Raw genomic sequence first — 23,993 nt, 5'->3', positions numbered from 1 at the left:
AACAATTCGCACTGTGAAAAGACGTTGTTCTAGGTTCAGAGACATCGGGATTTTAATTAACCTCAGAGGAAAATTCATCGGCATGGGGTCGTCGTGTGATTTAAGCAACCATACTAGTGGTCAAAAATATCGCCATATCGACTAGAAATATGTATCTGCATTTCCAGCTACTAGGCACTTTACAAAAGTCAATGTTCAACTCTGTTACTCGGATGCAAAAGAAAAGTCGAGCTCAATTCATCCCTCTCCCCTTTTACACAGCTGATTTGTATACTGATCCATAGCAGTGTAAGCTTTTAGGATTGGAACGATAAATGATAAATACTTGAAAGTATAAATAATTGTGAAAAACGGTTACATTAATTGAAATATATAGAACCGAACAGTTATAACTGGAAAAGCAAATACGATCTTGTAATTTATGGTTATAAATTTTATCGTTATAAATGTTCTATTTAACATATTTTAAGTAAATTACCACATACAGTTTCAATGATTCATAATGCGTCATTATTGATGATTGAGGATTGTTGAGGAGATTCCATGAACAAGCCAAGAGACCCCACTTACGAAATTACCAAGCAGTTTCGGTGGTCAAGGAAAGACCATGTCCTGGAATATGGACCGGAAGATATCCAAATATTCGTGATACAAACTAGAGAAGGTGACATATGGAGTAATTCATGTATTTAAATGATTGAAAGAAAGCAGTGACACTGTGTGACTATTTTCCGAGGTCTTGCAACGAATCCAAAAAAAAAAAAAAAACAGACATGATGGTTCTGTTCAACAGATGACTACCGAAATATCACAAATGTATCGCTGTATCTTGTTGATACGATATGATATTATATTTCGAACAAACCAAAACAACAATGCTTCTGATGAAGTGTGAAATTTCGCCTTTTCGGATGTAACTCGATCGTATACATATTTGAGCATCATGTGGAAGGTCTCCCCCCTCTTCGGAAAACTATAACAGACTAACGGAAGAACAGAGCCTAACTAATTCTTCCTTGAAAGGTTTGACGAAAGGCATACTGCCTGTACTTTTCTTCAAACTTTTACACCTGTAAGTTTCTTACTTCACCATCGTATAAATTTAACAATCGCATAAATTCGACACAGATGAATATATAATTGACGTAATAATTCTGCGAGCCTTTAGAGTTAAGAACAACGTTTGCGCACGTATACCATTCTTACGCATCTACCATATTATGAACTGTATCGGAAAACTTATAATGTTACAAAAGGCACGTAATATGATTTTCCGGTTTCTCAAATCATTAACCGACGCCTAGTTGATCTATAGGATAGATACATCATCTCTAAGGTAGCCATTCCCCTTGGAATGGCTACCTTAGAGATGATGTATTATTTACCTTAGAGCGAGTACTATTTTTGCTTCTCAAAAATAGTACTCGCTCAAGTAATATGATATTCCTGGCACCATCAGTCCAATTCCTAGAACTCGAAGAGTAGACATGAGATATTAAAATTCTGCTCTTCATATGGTTCTCACTATACTCTAGGATTATTATACTTTTGATAGAATGAACTTTTTTTTGTAGAATGAACTATTATACTTTTGATAGAATTATAAATTCTTCTTGTACATTATATTTGCAAGCCTCAATAGTCCATTTAAGTTGCTTAATTATATCACCTACTGAAATCAGTTGCCAGACCTCTATTGCATACTTTCATTGACGAACTTCGCTGACACGGTTGCAATTAAGCTAAATCCGTGCTTATTAACTTCATACAGTTGGTGTTTGTTCGTTCAATGATTTCAGTCCATACTTTCAGCATAAAGTGACGCTTAAGCGAAATGTATTGCCTTCAGAAAAATTGAAAATTCATGTTCTTTTTAACATTGTTTATCCACTATTGTGCATATCATTATTATGCGTATTTCTGATTTTAGGATTCCAAGAAAACCAGCTGTGATAACTCATTCACATTAGATGCACTCATCACTTCAAGAAGCAAACTATTCCACTCACTCGCTGCTCTGTGAAGGAAACCTCTCGCTCTTATCCCTTTTTTCACTGCGAGCAAACTTCCTTCCATGAGTGTCCCTGTGTTCTTTTCCCACATAAAATTTCATCCACCGATATCCTATAACACCAATTAAAAGGTTATAAATCTCTATCATATCACCCCTGTTTCTCTTGTTAACCAGAGTCTGTAGGTCCACGTACTCTCAATTTATTCCCATAATCCCCATATAATCTTTGTAACTCTTTTTTGCACACTTTCCACAGCTTTATCCCCTTGAAACCCAAGTGACCAAATTTGTTCAGGTAAGGTTTCATCAAGACCTTGTAAGAGGATAAACGACTTGATTATACTTACATATCAAGGTTCGTTTCAACATAGCAATTATTCTCTGAGATGGATTCAAGAAAATTAGTTCCTCGATATGGAATTTTCCACCATTCTATTTTGAGTTTATGACCATTCTTACAGAAGTTCCGTGTTGTTATTTTATTTCTTGATTTTTTTCATTAATTTATTTCAATTTCTATCTCTCTGTCTCTCTAGTTTCTTTCAGTTTTTCCTTGATGGGTTTTATTATTCATTATACTCGCAGCAGTAAAATTTTTCCCCATTTAAACTTTCTTCCTTTAATCTAATACTTCTTAATTTTCCTTTTAAAAATAAGTTCAGTTTATTTAAACTGAGAGTTTTAACGATTTATTGTCATATTTAACTATTTTAAAGAGTTTTATTTATTTATCCAATGTTATCCAATCTCATTCTTCTCTTAGTTTTCTTTTTAAATATTTGTAAATATAACTTTGCATTTTAATCTGCGAGCTTTTAATGATTTATCGTAATATTGTTTATTATTAGATTTACTCAGTATATCTATATCAACTTCCTTTCCACCTCTCTCTCTCTCTCTCTCTCTCTCTCTCTCTCTCTCTCTCTCTCTCTCTATCTATCTATCTATCTATCTATCTACCTATCTTTTCTCGCTATATTTGACTAAATGTTCAATTTGTTACCGTTTCTTGCTACAAGGCTTCAGTGTGATAACTGTCCCGTTGTATAATCATATGTTGCTATAGTGCTTGAGACACTAGAACCCTACTACTTCCCTCTATCAATGTGCGTGCGTGCGTGTGTGTGTGTGCATGCATGTAGCAACGCCCTCTGTGTAGGTATCGATTGGCGCATGCTGGATCGGTCAACTCCGCTATTAAGACGACGGCAGTCGGTATGTGGAGTACCGGTGACACACGTCGGCTTCGGTATCGCCATGAAGTGGTCTGGTTTCGGTCGAGCATCCTCGCCACCTGATCCCTCAATGACTGCAGCAGGTCATAGTGGGTCATCCTTCGGAGTACAGTCCAGCGACAGCTGTTTGTCTCCTTCAAGTACGGGTGTCCGTCAGCCCCCGCAGCAAGTGTATCCGTTCGGTGTGCAGAGTGACCTTGGCGAGTTTACCGTTAAACCACCCAAGGTATGGATACTTACAATAGTCAGTCGTTTTTATAGAATAGTTCTGGATATTTGGCTTTTTGTTTGCGGTAAGTAGTTATTCAAATTACCTAGATAATGATGAAAAGGATTCGTTGGAGGATTGATTGAATCTAGTAAGTAACGAAGTCGCTACTTCTCCCCCTTCAGTTTCTCTTCTTACTTCGGCTAACCATCACCTATGTGTATATTTTGATCCACAGTTTCTGCTGCTAATGTGAGGTTCTAGTTTCTTCACTTTTCCCAGAAGGTGCCTTTTTTCTAGATTTCAATTTTTATTTGATAATCAATCAAAATTTTATATATCATGGATACTCTTTCGTTAATTATTTCAACTGAATCTATGTCCGAACATTATGGATTCAGTTCGTTATGGATTATGATGTCAGAATTTAAAAATATTTCTTCTCAGATGTAAGAAACCAGTGGCATGTAAGCGAATCATAATGCCCGAAGCAAAACATCAAAAATTATCGTTCCTCTTCTTAGCTGACAGAAATTTAAATAAGCCATCTATACTTAGCTTTCCTTCACTGAGTATTTCAATTCCACTCTTACTACTTATTATTTTTAGTGATCAGATAATATTTTGCAACGAAAGGGTAAACATTTCGATTACAACATAATTCTCGAAATTCTAAAATAGTGTAGATAATATTGCTCTCATATTTTCTCTTTGTGTGAGTGTGTACATGAATTCGGCAGTCATCATTCATGCATAATATATACAGTAATTGTGGTTTTTAAATCGTACTTCAAGGTACGATTTTAAAACAGAATTACTGCATATATTTTTAAATTTCAAATATTCTTAGATTTTCAATTTTAAAATCGAACTTTGAATTAGTAATGCCAAATATAGAGAAATATATTCGCAAGGAGCTCATTTCTAACACAAAGGTAACTAATGAAAGCAGCAGGCATTTGTTTGGTAATTTGTTCCACTGTCATGTATATTTACCAATATGAGAAAACATTAACTGCGTTTCTAGCAAAATCTTCTGTTAATTTATTAAATTACGGCTACACTTGAAATTTAAATTTTTTAATCAACAGTTTAACTATTTCATATCAAAGATTATATAAATGAGCAATTCAGATTTCAAATTATATTATATTATTATTATTAGCAAATACGTCTTATTTAAACAGTAACCTCGAACTTGCTCTTTTGACAAACTGAAGATTCTTATTTGAGTCTTAATCCTATCGTTTTCTTTTATTACGTGAGACACTGTGGTGTACCATTTTGATCAGGTGGATTCCTTTTGAGAAGATGATTCTGGTATTGGTCGAGTAGTAAATGTTGAAAACTATGTGCAGATAATGTAGGTTTTGCAGTTCTTTTTAATTCATTCTGTTTTAGAGTAAACTGTAAATTCAGCCTAACTTCGGATTTTTAGCAGCTACATCGAGACCAAAAGACGAATCACCTTCCCAAAATGAAATCTATCTGATGAAAATAATGTCTCCCTCCCCTCCAATATATCACATACAACAAGAAACAGAATTAAGAATGGAAAAGACACACATATTAAAGATAAAGAACGTCTTAGTGTCTTCTAATAATACCATAATTTAATTTGCAGGGGTACACGTGAAAAGAGAGTTTCTCACATACATAGGCTTTGATATTTAATAAACATGAGCCATTTGAACAATACACACCTCTAATGCAGAAATAATATTAATAAACACTTGTAAAAACAAATATGAATGACAATAGCAGTAATGCATAACAACAGTTGAAGATCAGTGAGTTGGATTATCGCCTGTATAATATTCCTTAAAGAAGAATTAAAGGAAATATTGATGAAGATGATGGGTTGAGAGTGACGAGGAATAAACAGGAAAACGTGGAAAACTTCAAGTGCATTTTCAAAGGAAAAACCTATAGAAAAAGTGAGACACTTGAGATTTTCAAGAACAATTTTTAGTGACAATTGCAAAATTATATATGGAAAAAATAGAGAACAGAATAAGCGAAGTTGAAATGATGGGGAGTTGAATATATTATATGGAATAAGAGAGAAAAATTATTGTCTAAACAGTAAATAGCAGTAAATAAAAAGTATTTAATCCAATTTTAATTTATAAAATTGAATAAAATAAAATAAAATAAAATAGTTCATCAAAGAAAAGGGAGGAGACTTATAGATATGAATGTTCTGAGGAAAAGTATGGGACTGAACAGATGATTAAATGAAGAATCATATAAAGATGAAGATATCAAGAAGGGACTTGAAATGGTTCGTATTCAAGATGTGTGTACACAGCCAAACTCAGTTAGTATGGTCCCAAACAGAATTGGAGAGGAAATGTTAGCAAAACAGGATGCCAGGATGACAGTAAAAAGACTTAGAGGAAAATCCACATCCAGGTATATTGATGCAGGCAGAAGTTCTCTAGAAAGCAGAAATATAAGATCTGAATGTTCTGATAGGTGACAGAATGATTTGAAGGAACATGTTCTTAGGAGTTCAGTAATAATGTAAACGCAATCGTCTTCTACTATAATACGATCTTGTACTCTGTATATAGGATGTAATATAGGTGTATGTCAATAATCTGAGGACGATAATGATATAATAATCTGATGTCTTGTAGCTTAGACTGTTTTGGTACTTATTCTAAATAACCCGTCCTACATTTTCTTCTGTTATTTATTTGTTTAGAAACAATTATTACAATTATAAATACAATACGTATATAGTTTTGTTGATTTCAAGGCTGCTTAATAAGGATTGTTCATTATTTTTCTAAGTTACTACGATATTTTGCTAAGACATACACTCTCCTATCATGAAACAGAATCTAAGTTTAAGTATGATGATTACGAAAACAAATTCGGCAGATAAAGTTTTATTAACTGGTCACATGTCCTACCAAAGTACCATTACGTCACGCACGAAAAACACAAAGTAGTCTGGTAAAAAATATACTGCTGTATGAGACCATTTACTCACATTTAGTTGAATCACAGTTATATAATCAAGCCTAGTTTATGTTCAGACTGGTGATGAGATATTTCTCCTTTTGTGGATTCTTTGAAATGTTTTTCTGTAATTTATGCACGCAAATAAAACATATTTCACAGTGTATACTGAGATGAAATATAGATAAATTCCCCTCCTTTTTTGTGACTATAACACAAATGGAATTTTTTGTATCCAATGCAGGTTATCAATATTATTTTTTGTTCTCTGAGGATAAACAGGATGTTTGGAAACATTTTTCACACATGGAAGAATTGTTGATCATCCATGGTGTTAGTTATTGTTATATGTGTGTGCAACATTTATAATAAGACTCATTTTGAATAAGTGTTTCCGATTCGTCTTTCTGTTACTGTCATCCCCGTAACAGGGATTTTTATTTGTTGTTTGAGATATTTTGTGGAGCCAGTTTATAGAAAGGATGTTATCAGCCTATCTCCAATGGTGGTTTTTAATGTGACTGAACTGTACATTGGAAGTGTTTGAGGAAGTACCTACTGATAACAGCAATTCTTTAGCTAACATGTATTGCCAGTTATGAATCTTGTCTTACAACTAAATGAAATTATAAGTGGTAAAGTGCAATGCATCTTTATGCAAGGGTTGCAAAGAAAAATATGACCATTTCCACGGGTTTCATTCCTTGACTCGTTTTAGATAAAAAAGATTATATTGACAAGTGTTCCATTTCAAAACGGTGGAATGAGGAAACAGTTATTTCCCCAGATGGCCACTAGTATTTTTCGTGATGACCATGAACTTATTGTGGTCGTCTATGCGTAGTCTATTTCTCAAACCGTTCTCGCAAATGTAAATAGTATTCCGTTGTTTTGTACTCTGTTGATCATGTTCCAAATCGAATATAATTTATTGATGCACATCATCTGTAGTACACCAAAACATTGGATGTATCTGAACTTAACTAATTAATCAGAATATTCAACGTAATTCCAACAAACAAACGAAAGCCTATAAAGTACTCGAAGAATTTTTCACTGCTTTGAGTTTTTTTCCTAGAACACTGGATAACGTGAAGTAAAAAGCTTATACATCCATATCATTTGCAAATAAAATACGGACACTGAAGAGGCAGATTATGAACAGCGAGTGAACTTTTGCCGTTGGATGCTTAAAGAGCATTGTATGAGCAAGAAGTTTTGTTCTTGAAATGAAGTAGATAATACCCACAATAAACATTTATGAGCTGGTAAAAGTCAGCATTCCAGAGTAGAACGAATTTTCACTGGCAGGTTCCGTACACCAGTAAATACGACCACAAGTGTTGAATGGTGACTTTCCTTGGGCCTCAATGAAGAGAAGGCACATGTTTCTCCATTATAACAGAGTTCCATCATATAGTTTCCGATTATCCGAACCATCGTATTCTGTCTGTTGGATTGGTGTGACAAATTATGTCTCAGCTTTTTAACGTATTGACGATTACTGAAATCTTTAGTAGACACTCTCTCAGACTGATTTCAATCACTTTCTCATAAAAGATGAGTTCCTCTCTTTCTCTTTCTCTTGCGCCTTTTATACAGTCTTTTGTAAAGGGAATTGTTGTAGAACATCATCATCTTTCCTTCATCTTCTTCTATGCCTATAAGACAAGAGGAGCTGCTGGCCAACATCAAGACACAGTTTAGATTCAAAATTGCTGAGTCAGCATCTCGTCTTATTCTTTCGTTGCATCTGTTTCTTCTAAAGAACAGAACTGGAAGTGATGTTCTAAAAATAATCACAAAAATTAAATAAAATGAGTATGTCTTATAATATTTAATATTAATCATAAAGATTATGTGATTGAGTGGAAGACCACTTCATTGCATTCTGCGCAAATTTCGAAACGCATCGAACTGAAAAAAATGACATTTAACATCAGTTTAAAAGAGAATGAGCTAGACAGAGAGAGAGAGAGAGAGAGAGAGAGAGATGAATACTTTGCCATTTGAAAGATAACTCCTACTCTTCTGATTCTTGTTGAAGAATAATCAGAATAGTAGGAGCAGGAAAAGACACGTATAGAGTATGAATATGTGTCTTTATATAAAAACATTGAGAACACAAAGAGTTTCATAAAATAGATCAACATGACATAATGTTGTTTCCACGACAATAGTGGATTTCTTTAAGTAAGAAATGTGTGTTGTTGTTTCCGAACAATTCTGTGTTGTAGTTGACTGGTGCCACAAATATTCATTTGAGCGAAGCAAAAAGAAAACGAAATAACGATAGTTTAGTTCTCTGCGCAGTCGTTAAGGACCGATGTGAAAATGTGAAAACAATTTGAAATAATGAAAGAGTTCCGGTAATGGTAAAGAAACTCTTGAGAAACTCTTCTGTAGATATAGTTTATAATTCTCAATGTGTTTCAGCACACTATCATCGAAGATGTTTATATATATATATATATATAAATGTTAGTCGATTGAGAAAAGGAAGCCTAGTAAAATCTCATGTGTTGTTAAGTTCTCCAAATATAAGAAATGAAAGAGTTTTTATTTTCTCCTCAAGAAAGAAACTAACAAGTTCTTTAAACTCAAGGACTCTAGGAAAAGAAAAAAAAAAGCATATGAAAATATTTCGTGTCAAGTAATTTTGAATGTGCTTTTAGAGTGTAGCGCGAGATACATCTAAAGCACCTGCATAAAAGGAAAAGGTGACATTTCAGGAAAAAAAACTAACAAAGTTGACTACAATAATATCCTAAAATAGGCCAAACATGATAATATAAGCCACTTATGCGAATGACGCTTCTTACTTCAATGGGTGTATCATTTGAAATAGGGCAAGCAATAAAAAGTTTCTAAAAATATGAGAAAAGTGGTAGTCTGCTAGTTATTCTAGAGGGCGCCGTGTAATAAGAGGAATTTATATTATGGTATAACTGAATATCTGCCCTTGTTTGTGAGATGAGAAGATATTTTGATTTATTATTTTTTATTTACTTAGTAAATAATTGTATTCCCATTACTGTTACCGATTTATTTATTTGAATCCATGCGTTTCAGGAAGAAAGAATCGACCATTGTCCTATGGGAATTTGCGGCAGATAGTTTCGCTCAGTAGAGTTCCGTGCTGTCTGTACAAAACTAAACTGCTGAGCCACACTGAGCATGGAGCCACAAACTAGTGATCAGCGCTTTTATCGAATTGGCGCGTTACTGTGTCTATAAAAAGCATACCTTCTGGAAAGGATTCGTGATAAGAACAGAAAAAAAACGGAAACCTTAGGCACTTTTACAATTTCTCAGTATGGCAGTTTATTAAATATTTTTTTGGAACTTGTAGCTCAGTATCATTGCTGCAGTTCCCAAACATTTAGCACGCTGCACATGATGCAATACTTCTTAGGTCTGATTAACTACTACCCATATTCATTTAAATAAAGAAATTAATCAATAACAGCTGATTTTAATAGGAGAAAAGGATGTGTACATACACTCCCTTTGAAGAAAGTTAGAAAAAAATCGAAAGTTATACAACCAGTATACTCTAATAATTCACTTATGTTGCTCAAAGCGTGATATAATTGACATTTCAAGACAACCTTACAGCAGGAAAAATCATAGCAAAAACAATGGAAACCACTGAATTGCCAGGGAATTCCTTTTGCAAAATGTATAAAAATGATCAGCACATCCGCAACATTTACTTCCATTTGGATAATAACTGGTAGAAATAAGGAATCACAGACAGGATGCGATCGACCAAAAGTAAGCCTTAGCTGTCGGTTACCATTTTTGTATCACATTTCTTTATAACAGTTCAGCACAAGAGCGGTTACAAAACCGATAGTACATCAATTCCAGTAGGCAGCACAAACAATGACTCGATCGAGTAGTGAAAATATAATACCCAGTGCTTGCACTGGGTATGACTATCAGTGATTTGAGGAGCACAATATTTCAATTAGTCATTTTCAGCCCTATTCCTCCTTTTTTTAAAATTTATTTTGTTCTTCTATGGTCATTTCTGAACACAGAAAAACAAAATAATTTTTTTTTAAAAAAAGGAGGGATTCCTTTCAATGGCAAAGCAGTATAGAACCAGAAATTATAAAGCAGAAAAGGAACGCAGTAATTTGAAATTTCTTTCCAAATTTTCATTAATAAATGAGCAGTCTTAATTTTGATGATTATTGGATCCTGATTAATCCAGAATACTCTTTTTGCTTTAAAATTTCACGAACCAACGAGCGAAACTAAGAGAGAAAAAAAGTTGTGTACTGCCTAATTACATAGTTTATTACATAAAGAAGGCATAAGTGAAAAATTGTTTATTTGCCTCATGGTTGGACTTATCTTAACAAAACCATGTTATTTATTAAGGTGGAGATTTGTAGATGGAAACGAGAGTTTTTTTCTAAACTGACTGATGTAATGTGATGGAACATACAAGTATTCTCGTTACTTTCAGTATAAAATGTAGTTTTAATGCGATAATTAAAAATTGATACAAAAAGAATATTCTACTAATAATTAACAAATTAAAGTTGTTGAGAATGAGAAGCGAAATCCAAAAAGAAATTAATTCAAAGTTGAGAATGGCTGAAACCGATAATATAACAAAGGTAACATGTGGTAAGCTGTTCATATGTTTACTAATAAGTAAAAACTATGTAATGCACGGCGGTATTAGTATTAATAATTGATTTTTAACTAATAAACAGAAAAACAAACCCTTCTTAAGGACGGAACAAAAAGAAAAACTCTTGATTAGGCAACAGTATTACTAACACTAAACCTCCCCCACATCAAACATTGCTTCATTTTCTGGCAACGGTTTTATAACATCATATTAAAGAAATGTTTTCAACGCTTACGTTGGTTTTCTGTCTACCTACAAACGTTTGTGGATTTGTTATTAATGTATTAAATGTTTCGATGAAAATAAGAAAAATTTGAGCTACGAATTTCATTATAAGTATTGGACTCAAGTATTTTGAGTGATTTTCTAGTCATAAATTTTAAGTTCCGTTTCTTCATAGTTTACAGACTAAACTATTGCTATCATCCTTAGATTTATTTTATTTTTATTTTATTCATTTTTAAATGTCTTGACAAGGTACGCAGCTTGAAAGAGGAAGTTTTGTTAACCCATAAACTATTAGATTAAATGAATTTTGATGGAATTTAATACAGCTACTGAAATTCATGAAGAAAAGGTACGATTTAACCTTTCTATTAAACAGGTTTGATGTATTTCTCCATACATTAGTGAGTTGAGTATCAGGATATAAACTATTTCAGAGATTTCGATATAATTTGAGATGCCATATTAAAATTCATTAGTGAAACATCAATTTTCAGTCGCATAGATTAGTTAATTACTTTCTATAGATTTTGATAAAATTTATTACAGAAAAGAGAATATATATATGCACAGTAATATCAGTAATATATGCCGCTTAATATATTTTCTGTGATTTATATAAATAAAAAAATCTAACATCTAACAATAATAATAATTAGATATAGACTTTCCATTTTATAGGATGCCAATGGAGGTTCTAAACCAGTATGATTTGAAAAGTGTTTTGTAACTGTGTTTACTTGCTTTCCAAAATATATACACATAATGTATACAATGTACCCACAATTGACAGGTATGAAAATGTGCTACTTGGTCTTAGATAACTAGGAGTAATATCGACAACAACAATAACAACCTTCTATTGAAAAAAATCACGCAATTGCATATAATTCATTTTGGCAATTTTTGATTCTTCTCTTCCTTAACGCCACATATATAAAATGGAAAAACAACGAAGTCTTTGAAATTTTTTTTTCACATTCACCAAAAAATAATCAAATGTTTAAAATTTGTGTACATTATTATCGTTAAGTTGATCAAATGCTATCAGTTTGTTTTAAATTCATACTGACTTGTAATTAAATAATTTGCAATTTAACATATTGAAAATTTTTCCAATTTCAGATACCTCCGCAAACGGAATATTTGTACAGCACGTCTCGCAGTCACCCAGCTTCCCTTGCCGTCCATTCAACTCCTAACCATACCATTCACACCTTACCCGTGCCTGCTTCTTCTCCCAACGAAGAGGGAGTTCCAATTTCAGCCGATGTTCCCTCTCCTACAAACTCCTATCATTCTCTAGCAGGACATTATGTCCAACAAGGTCCGTTTCCCTCATCCAGTTCGTTTGGTGGAGGAGCGTGTAGCTTGGCTTCCAGCATTAATGATTTCACATTTGAAACTGAACAACTAGAATCAGCCATCCGCCATAACGATCCAATATTTGTGAAACGTATGTTGGAACTTCATCATGGTAAGTTTTCCGTAAACCTTCACGGCAGTCTGTTAGACAAGTCAAGTTATGACTCTCACAGTCACTGTGTTAGTCAAGAGGTAGAAATCTTATTAAGAAAGAGTCAGACCCTTCTAGATAGGCTAGACCGTCGTGAAAGTGTGTCAACAGAACATGATACTCCAGCCATCTTTATCAATGCCTTGCATCTTGCTGTAGAATATAATTCACTCGATGTGGCCAGGATTCTTCTTAAATATGGAGTAGATCCTAACGAAGGAGGAATACCTATGCTGCCTTGTAGTGCATCTTGGAGGCATGGCAGCATTTCTCCAACCATTGGAGAAAGCGAAACTGTAGGTGAACCAGCACGACGTGTTAGTCATCTTTTGAGTCCAGAAATGGCTCGATTTGTTTTTAATTCAAGTCCTAGTAACCATAGTGATGCTAGCAATGGTTCTCCGGGACCACCATCCTCGCCAAGAACCTTTCTTACAGTAAGGCCAGATTTAATCTTGGCTCTTAGAACTGTGTACATTATGCAAGACGATCGCCAAGTGTCATACGAAGATGAATATACCCATGAAACACTTTATAGCCTTCCGCCTCTCTTTCTAGCTGTAACTTTGGGAAGTGCCAGCATGGTGCGTTTATTACTGAAGTACAGTGCTATCCCTAACATCCAAGATCACTACGGAGTGACCCCTCTGCATCTAGCAGTGTGTCAAGAACAAGTGCCCTGGAAATGTGTGCATCTACTGATCGAAAGTGGAGCTAAAATATCTCAGCGGAACAACCAAGGAATTACTCCGTGTGATTTAGTTGATTTCGATCTCAGGAAGCTTCAATCATCCGTTATAGAAGAAGCATTTACCACTCTTCTTCCGCCTACGTCAACGCCATCTAACACAATATTTGGTGAGGAGTCAGCATTTGGTGCTAATTTCAAGAGCAATCTGTTACGTCGGTTTCAAACAACCGATAAAAATCGAAGCTCGAAGAAACGCGATTTCTTATCAGTAGATGACGTGAATCGCCTTTCTCCTGAGAGAGCATCATGTTCATCTCATCACGAGTCTTTACATAGCCGTTTCAGTAATCGGAGTACTCAGAGTGCTGGAGATGAAGAGAAGTCGATAATGGGAACAGAAAAGGTATGGTTTTTGTATGCTCTAGAGCTAATTCAAATTTAACTTGCTGAAAATAATTTACTGAAGAAAAGTAAAATGGATATGATTACGCCTAAAATAGATTAATGGATACTTTTTTATTTTTGAATAATAGAAAAAATGTACTGGTGGAAACATCTTTTTTCTGGATAATTTTTCTTAAATTATGTGGTTAATATATATGTGAATAAAGGTGTACTTATCAGAGGTGTAATATTCACCGATCACAGAGTGAAACTGAATATCCTTTGGTTTATGTGTGTGTGTGTTTTCATTCGAGTAAATAAATTGTTTTGGATTATATATTCATTTTCTAAATGAGAAAACTAAATGAGGTTTCAAAAATTTTCAGGCTGTCTTCAATGATAGAAGTTACCTTCATTTTTATCTCCTCTCTTCTCTCATATTAATAACTCTCAATTTTAATATCTGCAAACAAGGCGTATTAACCACTTATAATGATACATAAACATTTATAATTATAAACATTATCATACATATTAATTACGCAATTTTATAGTTACTAAGTATAATTAATATTTACAAATAAGAGTGGTCAACAAAAACTACAACCTGCATTATTGAAATCAGGTTAAGTTTGATAATTTTAATGTATTTTGTGGTACTGAATCCGAATCCAAAAACTCCCATCACAAAAAGATTTAATTATCAGTAATCCTAAACTTTTTAATGATTGTTATTAACTTCCTTTTTTTGTAGCTGTTGTGATTCTCAGGCATGTAGTGGTAGTTTGAAAATTAATGGAGGTATGGCGAACATGCCGGAACGAGAGTGAGCCTGTTTTATATCAAAACAGTCCTGTAAAATAAACTAGACCTGATAGAGTAGTTCTCAGCCGCACTGAGAAGGAAGTTTCAGAATCTTTGTGTGTGTGTGTGTGTGTGTGTGTGTGTGTGTGTGTGTGTGTGTGTGTGTGTGTGTGTGTGTGTGTGTGTGTGTGTGTGTGTGTGTGTGTGTGTGTGTGTGTGTGTGTGTGTGTGTGTGTGTGTGTGTTTAATATTTTATTATGTCATATTTAAAAGTTAGAGGCTGTAAAACAAACCGGAACTACTTTTTTATGGTGTATGCATAGTTGGTAACTATACTTGCGCTGTAAGGACTGCATACTTTCATTACTTTGGACGTGAAATAAAGGAAAAAAAGAAAGTAAACTTCTCGTTGTTGTCGCAGTTCAGTTAATTTAACTTAATGGATTCAGACAGAAGAATATTGTACGATTTGGAGGACTAGAATATCATACAACAGCTTTTAGTTCCTGTTTAACTAATGTATCAGGATATTCTTATGAAAAGCAAATATTTGATATCGTACACAAACTTTAATACTACATTAACAACCAGTGCTTTATTATTTAGATATTTCAGCCCAGCATGACCATTATCGCATGCTCATGCCGACACTTTTATTTTCGGTGTAGATAAAAAAAAAACTATTTCATCAGATGAAAGCATTTGAAAATTTTCAGCAAGCGTCACCTAAAATCAAGAAATTCGGAAATCATGTTAACGATTTGAATTTATTTAAAAAAACATTTTGAATCTATTAGAGTTCGTTTTAAGCATGTATTTGTTATCCACAGAAACTTTAATTAAACGCTGAGTGTTTGTGTATTATGTCTGTTAATTATGTGTAGTCTTCTGATTGCCCTTTTTTGCCGAATGAAAAATCGAGTTTGTTTACTAGAGGGCTACCTTCGGATTTAAATATTAAACTTGGCTTCATATTTTTAGACAAAAATAATGGAATTTAGCGAAATGAAACTCATGAGCCAAAAGACTGACACTTGTTTCTAGACACTTCCAAAATAAACTTGAAATACCTTTTTTTTAAATAATACTATCAGGAACAAAAAAAACATTCTATAACATCTCACATTTGAAAATATACCGAAGTTGATCAATGAACTAAGGTACACTGTGATATTTGTGGCAATTCAGTGCTAAATATGGAAGAAGCATTAAAACCACACACACACACACACACACACACACACACACACACACACACACACACACACACACACGCACACAGCTTCTCTTTTGTTCTTATGAGACAGCAGAGCAACGATAGAACCCATATGACAAGAAATTGCAATCCTCACCAATACATTTTACAGCAGGAAGAGAAACGTAAGCCTTAGTTTGATCTTTAATTTTATTAAAACTTTGAGCAAAAATGGGCACCAATCCATATTACCCAACTGAATGGTTTTCGAAAATTCTAGAAGCCAAACCTAAAGGGACTATATTTGATGGAACACAAATTAGGGAATTCTTAAAAGATAAATAATTAAAAAAAAAAAGAATCTGGATAAAATTGAACTAGCGCGGAAGTCATTCAGAAATATCGCTGAAGGTGTTATAGTCAATAATAAAGCTGATATACCAACCCGAAAGTAGCATGTTGATGAACATTTGATATTGCTTTTACTTAGACTTCTTTCCTAAAAACCTTAGTTCTTTGAGTGAATAGAGGTGCGAACTGTTCCAATAGGACATCGCTGTAATGAAGAAACGAAAATGATACGATGGGAGACTACTGCTGGTTTCTTCGAAGGTGCTTGAAAGATGAAAAAAAAAAACTTATTTACTTACACTGCACTTATAAAGACATATCACAGCGAGGTTGTAGATCATGAATCACTAACATATAAAAAAAGAGCAATGAATGTAATTATTAGGAACGAGTCATATTTTCTGAATTCGATTTCTTGTTCAACACCTTAATACTTCATTCCTTCTGTGTTTATTTTTAGGGCGTCTTTTTATTTTCATTGCGTCTTTTTATTTTTATTCATCTATTTATTTTTTATATTTAAGCTCTAGAATCGCGAAGTGGTGAACTAGAATCTGCCCAAAAAATCAGATCTTTTCCAATTTGAACAAGTTTCACAGACGTTCAAACATGCTCAAAGGAAGAATGATTTAAAATAAAAGAAAATATTTCTTTTATTTTAGATCGTTTATACCGCTTTCTTTGAAATAAATAGAAATGTAGAAATTAATTAAATTTGATTAGCGTAATAAAAATGTAAAAATACGATTATATCCCAGTCATAAAATGGGTCATGATCGACAGCGTAAGAGAGAGATGTATAGAAGAAAAGCAATGTATATTACAAACATCTGAAGTTCCTCGATTTCAGTGTAAATGTAAAAATATTAATAGACGTAATGGTTCAATATGTCAGGGCAAATTTCTATTGTACGGATAATATTTAATTAAAACATTTTATTTTCTAGGAAAAAAACTCACTCATAAACTGCATAAATGTAGCTGTATAGTTTTTAGTAACTCAAACTGTTCTCTTCGTCCTCAAACAGCATTCGTGTCTCCCTTGGGGTTGGGTGAGTCCCAGCGTTTGGTAAACGTGGATATATATTTAAATGACTGGGAATGCACATTAATCTAATGTCCAGAACTTCATTACATTGAAACATAATTTTAATTTGTAATTCAGGAGTGATGAGGCGCACTTGTTGTGACATTTGCTGTTAGAATAATTATTAAGAATTCGTTGTATGTAGTGTGTCACATTTTTTGTTCTGTGATGAGAGCACTCCTTATTGACTGGAACAGGTTAAGCTTCAAAATCTTCCCTGAATAATTAGCTCTACATTTTTCTAAATGTAGTAGGTAATTACATGAAGCGCTGGAGAAGACTGTTAGGTGATATCCTGGTATGGATTTTAAAGTGCCGTGATAAATATTCTTAATAGAAAGTGAGATGTCTTTCATTTGAAAAAATATTGAAGTAATCTGGTGGAGTTTACGTTGGAGGTATTTTGTCCAGATCATTCCATTTTAAATTAGCATCCATGCAATGAGTCAGATGTTTAACTTTCTTTCTTTCTTTCTTTCTTTTTTGTTTTTTTGAATAAGAGGTTGAATGATTCTGGAATATTTCATAATTATCGTGTGTGTTTTTAGATCTTATTTATTAAGATTAAGTTACTGTTGAAGTAAGTCTTATATTGGTAAGAAGAATGGGTGGTAAGATTGTACTTCAAGGGACTTTATAATCTGTTTATGTCACTTGACTATCATTTAAATTCATTCTTGTAACTATCTGATTTGCGAAGCATGACTATTGATGGTATCTTGAATGATCAACGTGACAAATGTTTGTGTTAATTTCTGAAACTATGCCGAGAATGGTTTTAATTAATTAATTTATTTCATTTATTGAGAGTTTCTGTTTAGAGTGTTCTGTATTATTGCTATTCTCTTTACTTTGTAGAGGAGTGTTGTCTTTGTACGTTTTGTATATGAAGAAAAGTTCTTTTGTTCTTGTTTTATGTAGACATTTAAGAAGAATTTTTTGTGACTATGTGCAGTTTTCGACATCTGTTTTACTTTATTTTCAGGAATGAATAGTTTCCGAGATTTTGGTTTTGTGAGGGAAGTACTGTGGATTATCATGTTCGCGAGTTTCAAAAATTCTAACATGGAAAGTTCCACTGCGCTCCTATTTGAATATACAGAATGGAAAAATAATCTGCAAAAGATTATCTGCTGACATAGAGTGCGATTATTCGAAAAAATAGTAAATTTATAATTGTCAGCAAGTGATGCGCTCTAAGGATAACAATATGACATGATTAACTAGTACACAAAGGAAAAGAATTCAAAGTGACATGTTTGGAAAATACAACGACAAGAATTCCTCAAAATACATTTAATATAATATGCAGTCACAGAGATGATCAAAAATTCATTGAAACTACAAATCATCAAAGGAAAAGACTTCATTGAAAAATTAATCGATGGTACAACATCTTCGGCAAACCTGAGTAGATTATAAGCGAACCGTGAAGTTTACCATTTAATAAAAGTATTTATAACAAATGAAGACGAGAAGTGTGGCTTTAGTGCATTAGTGCTGCGTGGCAAAAACAAAAATGTCCTAGTTATCGAGAATAATGGCGCTCTCGATTAACACAAAATATTATATTATTCTCATAGTCTACAAATTCACATACACAGAAAAATACAAACAACAGTTTCTTTATCTTTAATATCTTTAATATTGATACTACAATGCAAATGTGACATGCCATGCGCTTTATTATATTCAATATCATAGTAAGAACCTCCGATGCAGAGATTCTCCCAATGGTCTTTTAACCCATGAACGTTGCCTCGGGATCCAAATATGGTAACCACCTTCAATTTCATAACTCTCTAATAAGCAAAGGTGGTGATATTACAACGGTGCTGACAATTATCTACTGCCTAGAGACAATTATTACAAACGTACAGGTCACACTGAAACTCACCCATGCCTGTAGGCTGGGAATGTATAGACCTCTATCAACTCAGGCAATCAGACAGACAAATATATTCTTCTCAATTTAGGTGCGAGATGAATTTCATCGCCCGATGTGAGGCTCTTCCCTGCTTATTAGAGACCTCAAGTGGTCTCCTATAAACAGACCAAACAGAGAATTTGAAAAAAATCCATATTTGATCTTTAGAACTCAGTTTCCAGATCAGATAAAAAATAGAAAAAAATTATAAAATTAAAAAATCAATAGAAAGTCTCCATAACTAATCCACGGTATTAATGTCTATATGCGTACAACCTTTCATGGTAGGAGTCCCATAAAGATATTTGCGTAGCATCGTAGTAAGTGGCATGATCTTTGAAGAAGTAAGATTTACATATTTGATTTTACTCAGAGGAATTTATTTCCATTGCTTTCCTCCATCTCCCAGAAGAGCCTAGAATTATCAAACATTGGCTGAGGCGAGTACTATAGGAAGGATTTTTTTTTTTTTTTAAACTCCAATTATTATTCCTACAACTCACCATAATCGACCGTATCACACACACACACACACACACACACACACACACACACACACACACACACACACACACACACACACACACACACACACACACACACACACACACACACACACGCACACACACACACACACACACAGAGAGAGAGAGAGAGAGAGAGAGAATGCGCTCAGCCTCGATTATGCTGAGAGGTGGAGATCAGGCTGCCTACTGCTGTTCCAAAGTCTGTAATAGTGGGGCATACTCCATTTGGAGAATAAGAATGTATTAGAGGAGTTACTGTAAAATATAAAAATTGTTAGCTAATTTAGTAAATGAATTCATTTAGACATAAATATTCTTCGATAAACATATTGAATATATATATATGAGAAACTTTCTACAATTTTTTCACAATTTACATCTCAGCTGAGAATGCAAGAATGAAATTTTATAGAAGCAATCAAAAATATTGTTTAGAGATTAAAAATAACTGTTTCAAATTTAATGTTATTTTTCAAAGAAAATGATAATAAATAAAGGAACAAAATTTTCAAATTTATTTAGAAATTTAATTTTTTATTCAAACTAACTAACAAAACAACCAACAGTTGAAATGTTAATAAATATTAAATAAAAATAAAATTTATTTTATATTTATTACTTATTTTCTCCAAAATCTTTGGTTAGATATATATTGAATAAGAATGATCAGTCTGGTAGAATCCCAGGGGAGTTTGGCCCCGTTAGGACTAATGCCACAACAACAAAAGCCTACAAGTCAATGCATTTTGTTCTGTTAATTAAGTAGTTACTCTGCGATTTCACCTCCTCTCAGTGTTCATTGTACACTCCGTCCGTTTTACGTCATGTCTTGTTTATTACTAGCCAATCACATGATCCCTTAAGGGCGTGCCTTACTGCAGATTCAAACTCTGACATTCCAGTCGAAAGTAACAATGAATATGCATTAGCACTAAATCGATTATACTCATCAATTGAAGTTAATATTTTAACTTTTAAAATAAACTTATCATTTTAATAACATGACCATATTCTAAGGTTAAGAATCTTTAGATTCTAAGGCCAAGAAACCATTTGGTGGAAATGACTCGATTCTAATCCTATTTAGGACACGAAAAACCTTCCTTCACTGAAAGTCAGTTAGCCGGTGTCATATGGATTTTTTAATAGTCACATTAATTTCGGTGTTCTTAATTAGTGATATTTTTGTATTTTTATTGTATTTTTATAGTAGTGCAATAATTTAAAATTTTTAAGAAATATTTTACTATTAATGTTATTTTTCGAGAAACATGTGAATGATAAATTTGATATCATCATCATCATCATCATCAGCCATTATCGATTCACTGCTGAATGAAGGCCTTTCCAAGATTACTCCAAAACTGTCTGTCCATAGCTCTCCTTTTCCATTTCACTCCTGCAAATCTGATGATATCATCAATCCACTGTGATTTAGGTTAGCGTCGTAGTCGGTTTTTCCTCTCGTGGAATCCAATCCAGTATTTCTTTTGTCCATCGTTGATCTTGTCCTCAAGCAATATGCCCAGCCCATTGCCACTTCAGATATTTCACTCTACCTATGATGTCAGAGACTTTGGTTTGATTTCTAATCCATGTCTTCCTTTTGTGATCCAATCTTGTGATACCAAGCATACTTCCATACTTCTTTCCAAACTAAATTATATTGTTCTTAATTTTTGAATTTCCTTTGCATTCAGTGTCCATGTTTCACAGCCATATGTCAATATAGGAAGAATATATTGATTAAAAACTTTTCTCTTCAGGCAAAATGGTATTTGGCTTTTGAATATTGAATGTAACTTTCCAAATGCTTTCCACCGAGCATGTGCGCCTTTTAATTTCGTCCATGATATTTTGTTCCATTGATATCTGTTGCCCTAAGTATATGTAATAATCTACTTGTTTAATTTCCTCATTATTGATTTTTGTTATTTCTGTTGGACAAAGCTATTGAACATAACTTGCGTCTTCTTTAGGTTTATCTTTAGGTCAGCGGTTTTGCTAGCAATTTGGAGTTCATCGATACGAGTCTGTAATTCATGCGCAGTTGAAGTAAAGATAACTATGTTATCTGCAAAGCATAAATGGCTCAAATATCATCCATTTATCTTCGGACCTTTCCCTTCCCAATCAAGAAGTTTGAATATTTCTTCTAGGCGCACTGTGAATAATTTTGGAGATATTGTGTCACCCTGTCTTATACCTCTCTGTATTCCCATAGTAGAGAGATGTTTCCATTGAAATGAATTGCTGCTGTGTATTCTGATTTGATGGTTCTGATGTATGGCTCTTCCACTTGTTGGTTTTGTAATTCTTTAAGTACTGCACAAATTTTAAGTGAATCAAAGTCTTTGTCATAGTCAATAAAACCAAGACATAGTGGTAATTGATATTCATTACACCGTTCAATAATCTGCTGTACAGCTTGAATATGATCCATTGTACTAAAGCTCCTTCGAAAGCCTGCCTGTTCTTTTGGCTGTGCTAGGTCCAGAGTCGCACAAATCCTATGAGCTAAGACTTTTGTAAACACGTTGTAGACTACTGATAGACGACTGATAGGTCGGCAGTACGCTAAGCCTTCTATCTCATCTTTTTTATGTATCAGTTACATAAAAAAGTTTGGTACATCAATTTTTCTTCAGGCATAAAGTAAATAGATTTGCTAAGAGTTTGTAGATTATTTCTCCACCTGTTTTTAGAAGTTCAGTTATAACTCGATCCTCACCTACAGCCTTCCCATTTTGCAAGATTTGGATGCTCCACTTCTTCTGGTAGAATCGGTGGTACTTCAGCTGTGTCGTAGTTGTATTCTTCTTTATTTACTTCATTATCCTGATTTAATACTGAGTAAAATTCTTCAACTCTTTTTGCTATAGCATATCTATCTCTGGTGATGGTCCCGTCTTGTAGTTTGACTGCAACCATCTGTTTGTTGCTGTTCATCAATTGCAGCTTGGCATTTTTGAGACTACGGTTGTTTTCAATTGTTTGTTGTATGAATTTACAATTGAATTTTCTTATTTCTTCTGTGATACGCTTTCTGATCGTTTTTCACAATTCAGTGTTCGGTAGGTTAATTGATTGTTTCATTTCTCTTCGTTTCTTCATAAGCTGTTTCATTTCTTCACAGATTTTGTCTTGTTTCTGTTCTGTGGTTCCAGCTATTTCAAGTGAGCATTGTAAAAGGTTTTGGGTAATAATGTCATTACTTCCTGATAGATCAGCATTGCCATTTATAATAAGATGTTTAAATCTATTGTATAGTTCGTGTTGGAATATATCTTTTTTAATGTTAGGTTTGTGTACATCTATGTTTTGTTTTGATCTCCGAAACCTTTTCCTTCTTTCTTTTTGACAGTTTATTTGGATTTTACTGCGTACCGTACGATGGTCACTTCCAATGTTGAAGGTGTTTATAACAGAGCAGTCTTGAAAGATGTTCTCTTGTTGCTGAGGATAAAGTCAATTTCACTAGTTTTTCCATTTGGACTTTTTCATGTCCATTTTCTATGTGTTTTTTTTTTTCTTGAAAAGGAATTAATGATATATACAGGTTTTCTTTTTCTGCAATTCTATTAACCTTGCTCCTCTGTCGTCTCTCATGCCATATCTAAAAATTTCCATTGAACTTTCATCGGAATGTTGAATACCAATTCTAGCATTAAAATCTCCCATTACAATTCTGAAATGATGTTTGCCTTTATTGTAAAGTTGGGATGCAACATGATAGAAGGCTTCAATTTCTTCGTCAGTATGACTTATTGTTGGTGCATAGACTTGTATGATCTTAAGAGTGTATCTTTTCAAGATTTGAACAACAATACTTGCTGTTCGATCGGATACACCGTCAAATTCTATTATGTTGTTCTTCAGTTTTTTGTTGATCAAGAATCCAACTCTGCTGATTCTTTCCTTATCTTGGCCTCTATAATATAGTATGTCTCAATTTTTTAAATGAAGAATTTCTATTTCTTCCCCATTACGTCTAACTTCGCACAATCCAAGAATGTTCCATTTTAGTCGCTTTATCTTCAGTTAGTTCAGTTAGTTGTGCTTCACTGCTCCGAGTCCTACAGTTTAATGTTCCAAGGTCTATTTTCCAATGGCAGTATGATCTGGTTACCCAGGCATTCTTAGCACCCTCTGCCTTCATGTTTAACTACATGCTGCCATAGGTGGTAACAATTCTGCCTCCGGAGAAT

The 23,993-nt window shown here is 33.6% G+C and overlaps 1 protein-coding gene across 1 annotated transcript in view; it reads left to right on the top strand.

Annotated features, from left to right (window-relative positions):
• The first annotated feature begins 11,891 nt into the window (after positions 1 to 11,891).
• The window catches only part of LOC150110581 (uncharacterized), an 851,360-nt gene continuing 839,258 nt past the window's right edge, over positions 11,892 to 23,993 (top strand). Inside the window, 2 exon segments of the mRNA XM_090402114.1 lie at positions 11,892 to 11,912; positions 12,429 to 13,913. Coding sequence (XP_090258240.1) covers positions 11,892 to 11,912; positions 12,429 to 13,913 — 1,506 coding nt within the window.

This window comes from Typopeltis vanoorti, chromosome 1, assembly GCF_054136105.1.
Source record: "Typopeltis vanoorti isolate ZY-2024b chromosome 1, IOZ_Tvanoo_1.0, whole genome shotgun sequence".
Taxonomy (NCBI): Eukaryota; Metazoa; Arthropoda; class Arachnida; order Uropygi; family Thelyphonidae; genus Typopeltis; species Typopeltis vanoorti.
The sequence above is the reverse complement of the archived record's forward strand: the minus strand, read 5'-3'. Positions and strand labels throughout refer to the sequence as shown.